The following is a 9980-nucleotide window of genomic DNA, read 5'->3' as shown; positions in this document are numbered from 1 at the left end:
CCAAAGGAGAGCGGCGTGGCGAGTTGCCTGTCCCGTTGCTGTCCCCATGCGCTGGGGACATCTGTGTCCTTCCCGCCTGCCACCCGGCCCCGGGTGCGGGCTTGGTGCCTGTGGTGCTTTGTTTACAGCGACAGCTCCGTAAACGGACGAAATGTTTCTCAGGATCGAGAATAATTAACTTTAACCTTTATATTAAAAGTTTTAAATATTGGATCTGGTGGCTGTTGGGGTGTGGGGGGTGGTCTGGCTTCTCGAGGGTGAGGGAGTTGGGAATTTCCTGCCTTGGGACTGCCTGGAACATGGGAATGGGATCATAAAAAGGGGATGAAAGGAGGGGTGGCACATCTGCCCCACTGCTGCACATCTGGGCACACATCTGCCCACTGCACCCTCCAGAATGCCAAGCCCTAGGGGTCTGGGGTCTGCCCCTCTCAACCCCCATCATCCTCCAGCTGCTTTCCCAGTGCGCCCCTCACCCAGCGCTGTCCCTGGGGCTCACAAAGTGTCCCCAAAGTGTCCCCAGTGTGTCCCCTGACCAACCCCGGGTGGGCTCGGGGTCCCCCCGCTCCCCCCGTACCCCGCCGCTCCGCTAGGGGGCGCTGCCGTGCGCCGCGAACCGGCTGATGCAATCCCCGCGGGGCGTGGCCACACTGGGGGGTGGGCGTGGCATCTCCGACACCGCCCAATGGGAGGTATTGACGCGAAGTGGGCGGGGCAGATAGGGTGCCGCCCCGCCCCTCCCTTTGGGGGCGGGAAGCGCCGAGGCGGCGGCGCCGCCATTTTGTGCTGAAGCTGCCTCAGGATGGAGTCGAAACGCGAACCGGAGCTGCCCGCCGCCCGCCGAGCCTTCCGACTCACCGCCCCGCCACGGAGCGCCGCTCCGCACACCCCTCCGCACCGCTGGCAGCGCTGAGCGGCCTCATGGAGCACAGCGGACGCGAACGCGCCGGCCCCGGCTTGGGATGGGCCCGACTGGGCCTGGCCGGGGCCTGGCCGAAGCTGGCGGCGCCCAGCGCGGCGCCCGCCGGCGGCTCGTCCCAGGCGAGCCCGCCCTTCTCGTGGCTGCGCGTGGTGTCGCAGCTGCTGTCGCCGCTACCCGCCCTCCTGCAGCGGCTGCTGCCCGGCGCCGCGCTGAGCTCCGCGCTGTGCCCCGCCAAGGCACCGCCGCCGCTGGTGCTGCTGCCCAAGGCGGACACTTCGCTGGACTGGACCGAGGAGAAACTCCCGGAGAAGCGGCCGGAGCCGCCGGCGGGGCTGTGGGGAGCAGGGCTGGTGAGGAACAGCCTGGGAGCCCTTCCCATGGATTGGTACGCGCTGGGCTTGGAGCAGGGCAAGAGCCACCTGCCGCAGCCCCTGCGAGCCGAGGGCTTGCCCGAGGTTGAATTCCTGCGCAGCAAGCGCCTGGCGTTCCTCCAGCGCTGGCACCTGCCCGTGCCCGACCCCGACCACGGCTACCACAGCCTGGAGGAGGAGCAGCAGAACAGGGGTGTCTGCCTGGAAATTGGGGAGCAGCGCGGTAATAACGGGGATTTAGAGCAGGCCGAAGATGCGGGGATTCAGCCCGGCGGTGTCCCCGAGGAGCAGGAGGGGATCCGGGGTGCGGCTGAGGATGGGGAAGCCTTGGCTGGAGAGGAACGTGAGGACTCGGAAACCGAGCAAGACTTCCCGATTTCCACCAGACCTGTCTGTGCGAATAAATTAATCGATTATATCATCGGGGGAGTATCCAGCGGCGAGGAGAGTGAGGGTGAGGAGGACTGGGATGATGGCGATGATGATGAAGATGATGATGACGGGTTTGACAGCGAAGAGCTGCCCTCCGACTCAGACGCCGGCAGCCAGGACGGGGAGAGGCTTCACCTGTGGAATTCCTTCTACAGCTTGGATCCCTACAACCCTCAGAACTTCACGGCCACCATCCAGACGTCTTCCAGCGAGCCGGGAAAGGGAATGTCGGACATGGAGGAGGAGGAGGAGGAAGACTCATGGGCAGAGTCCTCTGAGGGCTCGCCTAGTTCCGATGAGGACGAGTGGGACTGTGAGAGCGTGGATGAGGCGGAGAGCTTGAAACTTTGGAACTCGTTCTGTAGCTCGGACGATCCCTATAACCCTTTAAACTTCACGGCGGCTTTTCAGCCCGCGGAGAAAAAAAAGGGGACGCCGGGTTTGCGAGGGGCAGAGAGGGCGAGTTGTGCCCCCTCGGAGCATTTCAGCAGGGTACAGCTGGAAAAACACAACTGCGGCAGCGCCGAGCTGGGCCAGAGCAGCGAGAAAACCGCGAGCTCCAAGCGGAAGAAGGTACGGATTTTATTCATATTTTTATATTTTAGGATTATAAAAACAAATAAACAGCCACACTGCGCTAAGTGGGGGTGAGGTCAGCGTTCCATATGTGCTGATAATTTCCTTGGAATGCTGAACCTCATCCTTGGCACGTGGTGGGAAATTCTGATTCTCGTTCCGAGACTCGCTGACAACAATATTTTTTCTCTAGATTCAAAAGTTCTCTTTCCGTTTGGAGTTGTAATTTCCTTTCTGTTTCTCTTGTGGTTTCGACGTCAGAGAAACTCCAGGCCTGGGGTGGAAATTTTTCCCTGAAAAACTCCATAGGGTTGTGAGGAATTTCCCTGAAAATCCCCAGTTTCTGTTAGAAGGAAGTTGTTTGAGACCTGAAACCGAGAGATTATTTTAGGATTTTTTTTTTTATAACCCAGCTTGTTGAGTGCTCTGGAGTAAATTTGGGGTTCCCATATAAATTATCTCAAAATTCCCATTTCCGTTTGAGATACTATTTATTATTATTATTATTATTATTATTATTATTATTATTATTATTATTATTATTATTATTATTAATAATAATAATAATAATATATAGTATAAATATAATAATATATTGATATTATATATAGATATTATAAATATAATATAGTGATATATATAGATATTATATAAATATAATATTTATATTATAATTACGGGTTTGCTATTCATGGGATAGTTATTTATAGGAAGGATGTAATCAAAAACTGGACTTTTGAGCCTAAACAGAGTAATTTGGGAAATAATAATAATAACAAGAAGAAGAAGTGTATTATTATATATATTATAGATATATACTATATATAGTAAATTATTAATATTGTATATTAATATTATGTGTAATATATTATAAATATAATAAAATGTTAATATATATTAGTATAATATAAATATTTATATTATAATTATGGGTTTACTATTCATGGGATAGTTATTTATAGGAAGGATGTAATCAAAAACTGGACTTTTGAGTCTAAACAGAATAATTTGATTTTTTATAAGTAATTTGGGTAATAATAATAATAATAATGATGATGATGCCTGTGCTGGGATGCAGATAAACAGAAATTTATCCCAAATTTTGTGCTGCTGCAGATATTCAGGGTGTTTCCCTCAAACTTCTGGATGAGGAATAACCTTGAATACCAAATCCTTGAGCAACCCAGTGTTGGAACAAACCATACAAACAGCAAATATTTATAATTATTTCACATTTTCCCATCAGCTACATTTCTTTTTGGGTATTAATTTCCAGGAATAATTAATTTCGAGCACTCCCGAGTGCGATTGCAGCAGGAATTTTTGCCTCAGCTGGTGTAAGAGGGGATGAGGTGGCTGCAATATCCCAAATGATGTCAGAGCCGCGGGAATTGCGGCTCCGAGTGATGGAAAAAAGCTGCGAGGTGGGGAAGGGCTGATGGAAGAGCTCCCGAAGCTCTCCTGCAGGAGCCAGGCACATTCCTGAGGCTTTTTGGGGCAAAAATCCCAGGGGGTTTTGTTCCCAAATCCGTAAAATCCAGGGGTGTTGGTGCCGCTTTGGGCTCAGCTCTGGGAGGGCTCCTGGCGCTGCTCCCGGGGATTTTTGGGATCTGGGAATTCCTTAAAACTCCCCTGCTGATTTTTGGGATCAGGGAATTCCTTCATCCTCCCCTGCTGATTTTTGGGATCAGGGAATTCCTTCATCCTGCCCTGCTGATTTTTGGGATCAGGGAATTCCTTCATCCTGCCCTGCTGATTTTTGGGATCTGGGAATTCCTTCATCCTCCCCTGCTGATTTTTGGGATCTGCTGATTTTTGGGATCAGGGAATTCCTTCATCCTGCCCTGCTGATTTTTGGCATCTGGGAATTCCTTCATCCTCCCCTGCTGATTTTTGGCATCTGGGAATTCCTTCATCCTGCCCTGCTGATTTTTGGGATCTGGGAATTCCTTCATCCTGCCCTGCTGATTTTTGGGATCAGGGAATTCCTTCATCCTCCCCTGCTGATTTTTGGGATCAGGGAATTCCTTCATCCTGCCCTGCTGATTTTTGGGATCTGCTGATTTTTGGGATCAGGGAATTCCTTCATCCTGCCCTGCTGATTTTTGGCATCTGGGAATTCCTTCATCGTGCCCTGCTGATTTTTGGGATCAGGGAATTCCTTCATCGTGCCCTGCTGATTTTTGGCATCTGGGAATTCCTTCATCCTCCCCTGCTGATTTTTGGGATCTGCTGATTTTTGGGATCTGGGAATTCCTTCATCCTCCCCTGCTGATTTTTGGGATCAGGGAATTCCTTCATCCTCCCCTGCTGATTTTTGGGATCTGCTGATTTTTGGGATCTGGGAATTCCTTCATCCTCCCCTGCTGATTTTTGGGATCAGGGAATTCCTTCATCCTGCCCTGCTGATTTTTGGGATCAGGGAATTCCTTCATCCTGCCCTGCTGATTTTTGGGATCAGGGAATTCCTTCATCCTGCCCTGCTGATTTTTGGGATCTGGGAATTCCTTCATCCTCCCCTGCTGATTTTTGGGATCTGCTGATTTTTGGGATCAGGGAATTCCTTCATCCTGCTCTGCTGATTTTTGGGATCTGGGAATTCCTTCATCCTGCCCTGCTGATTTTTGGCATCTGGGAATTCCTTCATCCTGCCCTGCTGATTTTTGGGATCAGGGAATTCCTTCATCCTGCCCTGCTGATTTTTGGGATCTGGGAATTCCTTCATCCTGCCCTGCTGATTTTTGGGATCTGGGAATTCCTTCATCCTGCCCTGCTGATTTTTGGGATCACCTCTTCATCCTGTCCTTGCACAAAACACCCCTGGGACGGTGGGAAATGTCCCTCGAGCAATGGGATCACCCAAACCCTTCTGGAATTCCAGGAAGCAATGGGAATTTTGGTATTTATATTTTTAATTTCATTACACAATTACCCTAACCCTGGAATTCCTGGAAGGAATGTGAATTTTGGTGTCTATATTTTTAATTTCATTACACAATTGCCCTAACCCTGAAATTCCAGGAAGCAATGTGAATTTTTCTGTTTATATTTTTAATTTCATTACACAATTACCCTAACCCTAACCCTGGAATTCCAGGAGGGATTGTGACAATTTTTGTGTGTATATTTTTAATTTCCTTACACAAACTCCACCCCTACAATCCCAGGAAGGATTGTGACAGTTTTTGTGTGTATATTTTTAATTTCATTACACAAACTCTACCCCCTGGAATTCCAGGAAGGAATGTGAATTTTGCTGTTTATGTTTTTAATTTCATTACACAATTACCCTAATCCTAACCCTGGAATTCTGGGAGGCATTGTGACAGGTTTTATGTGTATATTTTAAATTAATTTAATTAATTTGATTATGTGAACTCCACCCTTAGAATTCCAGGAGGGATGGTGAGTTTTGTGTGTATATTTTTAATAGGATTCCAAAAGGGATTGTGACAGTTTTGTGTTTATATTTTTAATTTCATTACACAATTACCCTAACCCTAACCCTGGAATTCCAGGAGGGATTGTGACAATTTTTGTGTGTATATTTTTAATTTCCTTACACAAACTCCACCCCTACAATCCCAGGAAGGATTGTGACACTTTTTGTGTGTATATTTTTAATTTCATTACACAATTACCCTAACCCTGGAATTCCAGGAGGGATTGTGACACTTTTTGTGTGTATATTTTTAATTTCATTACACAAACTCCACCCCTAGAATTCCTGGAGGGATTGTGAGTTTTGTGTATATATTTTTATTAGGATTCTAAGAGGGATTGTGACAGTTTTTATGTGTATATTTTTAATTTCATTACACAATTACCCTAACCCTGGAATTCCAGGAAGCAATGTGAATTTTGCTGTTTATATTTTTAATTTCATTACACAATTACCCTAACCCTAACCCTGGAATTCCAGGAGGGATTGTGACAATTTTTGTGTGTATATTTTTAATTTCATTACATGAACTCCACCCCTGGAGTTCCAGTAGGGATTGTGAATTTTGGTGTGTATATTTTTAATTAATTTCGTTATGTGAACTCCACCCCCTAGGATTCTAGGAATGATTGTGACACTTTTGGTGTATATTTTTAATTTCATTACACAAACTCCACCCCTACAATCCCAGGAAGGAATGTGACACTTTTTGTGTGTATATTTTTAATTTCATTACACAATTACCCTAACCCTGGAATTCCAGGAGGGATTGTGACAATTTTTGTGTATATTTTTAATTTCATGACACAAACTCCACCCCTGGAATCCCAGGAGGGGCTGTGACACTTTTTGTGGATTTTAGGACTGGTTGTTCCGGTCACGTTTGGCTGACTGTTGTCCCCTGTCCCTCCTTATCTGTCCCCGTGGTGACTCACGGGGCTCTTGACTCAACAAAACCTCCTGGTTTTTTTTCCTTTTTGGCTTAGGTAATCCTCAGCAATCCCCAGTGCCAGCAAGGACCCCAAAATCCCATCAGGGACCCCACAGTCCCATCAGGGACCCCACAATCCCATCAGGGACCCCACAGTCCCATCAGGGACCCCACAGTCCCATCAGGAACCCCAAAATCCCATCAGGGACCCCACAGTCCCATCAGGAACCCCAAAATCCCATCAGGGACCCCACAGTCCCAGCAGGGATCCACAGTCCCAACAGGAATCCCACACTACTTTAATAATATTCTGTTTATTTTTATACTATTTTAAATCCATTTTTAAAAATCCATTTTAATCCATATTTTATTTATTTTTAGCTATTTTTTACCAATTTTTATCCCCTTTTTTTCCCAGCCTGAGTTTTGACACTCCCAGGGATGGATGGAGCAGCCACAGCTCCTCTGGCAGTTCCACATTCCAATCCCAGTCAGGATTCCTTTCCCAACACCCCTCAGAAAAATTTCCCAACTCTTTCACTCAACAACTTTGACTCAAACCACTTTAAACTTGGATTTACTGAGAATTCCTGCCTGAAATTCTGCTTTTCTTTTATTTTTTATCCACTTTTAAGCCTGACTTTGGACCCTCCCAGGGATGGAGCAGCCACAGCTCCTTTGCGAGTTCCACCATTCCAATCCCAGTCATGATTCCTTTCCCAACACCCCTCAGAAAAAATCCCCAATCTTTTCACCACTCAAAAACTTTGACTCAAACCACTTTAAACTTGGATTTGCTGAGAATTCCTGCCTGAAATTCTGCTTTTTGCAGGTGACATTCCGTTAAAATCTGGTGTATGATGGAATATTACATCAGCAGTTAAGAGGACCTGAAAGGGCCTCATAGTCTATTTATTGTTACAGTATTTTAAACTCATATTTGGAAGCTATATTTTACTTATTTTTATCTATTTTTTAATATTTTTTACCCACTTTCCAGCCTGAGTTTAGGCACTCCCAGGGATGGAGCAGCCACAGCTCCTTTGCGAGTTCCACCATTCCAATCCCAGTCAGGAATCCCTTCCCAACACCCCTCAGAAAAATTTCCCAGCTCTTTCACCACTCAACAACTTTGACTCAAACCACTTTAAACTTGGATTTGCTGAGAATTCCTGAGTGAAACTCTGCTTTTTGCAGGTGACATTCCACGAGGAGGTGACAGAATACTACATCAGCAGCGAGGGGCCTCATAGTCTATTTATTGTCATAGTATTTTAAACTCATATTTTGAAGCTATATTTTACTTATTTTTATCTATTTTTTTTCTATTTTTTACCCACTATCCTGCCTGACTTGGGACACTCCCAGGGATGGCGCAGCCACAGCTCCTCTGCCCATTCCTTCCCAGTCAGGAATCCTTTCCCAACACCCCTCAGAAAAAATTCCCAGCAGTTTCACCACTCAACAACTTTGACTCAAACCACTTTAAACTTGGATTTACTGAGAATTCCTGCCTGAAATTCTGCTTTATTTTTTATTTTTTATCCACTTTTAAGCCTGACTTTGGACCCTCCCAGGGATGGAGCAGCCACAGCTCCTCTGGCAGTTCCACCATTCCAATCCCAGTCAGGAATCCCTTCCCAACACCCCTCAGAAAAATTTCCCAGCTCTTTCACCTCTCAACAGCTTTGACTCAAACCACTTTAAACTTGGATTTGCTGAGAATTCCTGAGTGAAACTCTGCTTTTTGCAGGTGACATTCCACGAGGAGGTGACAGAGTACTACATCAGCAGCGAGGGGCCTCATAGCCTATTTATTGTCATAGTATTTTAAACTCATATTTTGTAGCTATATTTTACTTATTTTTATCTATTTTTTTTATATTTTTTACCCACTTTCCAGCCTGACTTGGGACACTCCCAGGGATGGCGCAGCCACAGCTCCTCTGGCAATTCCTTCCCAGTCAGGAATCCTTTCCCAACACCCCTCAGAAAAAATTCCCAGCAGTTTCACCACTCAACAACTTTGACTCAAACCACTTTAAACTTGGATTTACTGAGAATTCCTGCCTGAAATTCTGCTTTATTTTTTATTTTTTATCCACTTTTAAGCCTGACTTTGGACCCTCCCAGGGATGGAGCAGCCACAGCTCCTCTGGCAGTTCCACCATTCCAATCCCAGTCAGGAATCCCTTCCCAACACCCCTCAGAAAAATTTCGCAGCTCTTTCACCACTCAACAACTTTGACTCAAACCACTTTAAACTTGCATTTGCTGAGAATTCCTGAGTGAAACTCTGCTTTTTGCAGGTGACATTCCACGAGGAGGTGACAGAGTACTACATCAGCAGCGAGGAGGATCGCCGGGGGCCCTGGGAGGAGCTGGCTCGCGACGGCTGCCGCTTCCAGAGACGCATCCAGGAGACCGAGGCGGCCATCGGCTTCTGCCTGAGCCCCGAGCACCGGCTGAGGGTGCTGCAGAGGCTCCAGGAATCCCAACCCCACAGGACCGAGCCCTTCTAGAACCTTCCACCTCCTGCAGTTTGCCTCACCCTTCAGGTCGTCAAATCTCGACTGCACGTGGCAGCTGCGTGTGCTGAAACGGGGAGAAAAATGGAGAAAAATGGGAATTTTTTTCCCCTTTTTTTTTTTCCCTGCTTGTGCTGAAACGGGGAGAAAAATGGGATTTTTTTTCCCCCCTGGTTTGATACTCAGAAATTGTTGTCTGGCAGCTGCATGTGCTGAAACGGGGAGAAAAATGGAGAAAAATGGGAATTTTTTTTTCATTTTTTTCCCCCCCTGGTTTGATATTCAGAAATTGTTGTCTGGCAGCTGCATGTGCAGAAATGGGGAGAAAAATGAGATCTTTTTCCCTTTTTTTTCCCCTGCATGTGCTGAAATGGGGAGAAAAATGGGATTTTTTTTCCTTTTTTCCCCCCCCAGTTTGATATTGAGAAATTGTTGTCTGGCAGCTGCATGTGCTGAAACAGGGAGAAAAATGGAGAAAAATGGGATTTTTTTTTTCCCTTTTTCTTCCCCTGCATGTGCTGAAACAGGGAGAAAAATGGGATTTTTTTCCCTTTTTTTTCCCCTGCATGTGCTGAAACGGGGAGAAAAATGGAGAAAAATGGGATTTTTTTTTTTGCCTTTTTTTTTTCCCTGCATGTGCTGAAACGGGGAGAAAAATGGAGAAAAATGGGATTTTTTTTTTCCCTTTTTTTTTCCCTACATGTGCTGAAACGGGGAGAAAAATGGAGAAAAATGGGATTTTTTTTTTCCCTTTTTTTTTCCCTGCATGTGCTGAAAT

At 46.2% G+C, this 9980-nt stretch overlaps 1 protein-coding gene across 1 annotated transcript; it reads left to right on the top strand.

Annotated features, from left to right (window-relative positions):
• Positions 1 to 921: 921 nt before the first annotated feature.
• PPP1R15B (protein phosphatase 1 regulatory subunit 15B) lies at positions 922 to 9566 on the top strand. The gene is made up of 2 exons (XM_059487733.1): positions 922 to 2298; positions 8984 to 9566. Exons 1-2 carry the CDS (start codon positions 922 to 924, stop codon positions 9194 to 9196), a joined length of 1590 nt encoding a protein of 529 aa, XP_059343716.1. The 3' UTR covers positions 9197 to 9566.
• The last annotated feature ends 414 nt before the right edge of the window (positions 9567 to 9980 follow it).

Source organism: Ammospiza nelsoni, chromosome 23 (genome assembly GCF_027579445.1).
Source record: "Ammospiza nelsoni isolate bAmmNel1 chromosome 23, bAmmNel1.pri, whole genome shotgun sequence".
Taxonomy (NCBI): domain Eukaryota; kingdom Metazoa; phylum Chordata; class Aves; order Passeriformes; family Passerellidae; genus Ammospiza; species Ammospiza nelsoni.
This window is presented reverse-complemented; position numbering and strand designations above follow the sequence as displayed.

Bases quoted from the DNA above. Each gene is read 5' to 3' on its own strand.
- PPP1R15B (XM_059487733.1), top strand. From the start codon at position 922: ATGGAGCACAGCGGACGCGAACGCGCCGGCCCCGGCTTGGGATGGGCC. The intron at 2,299-8,983 runs GTACGGATTTTA...TGCTTTTTGCAG, and splicing joins CGAGCTCCAAGCGGAAGAAG to GTGACATTCCACGAGGAGGT.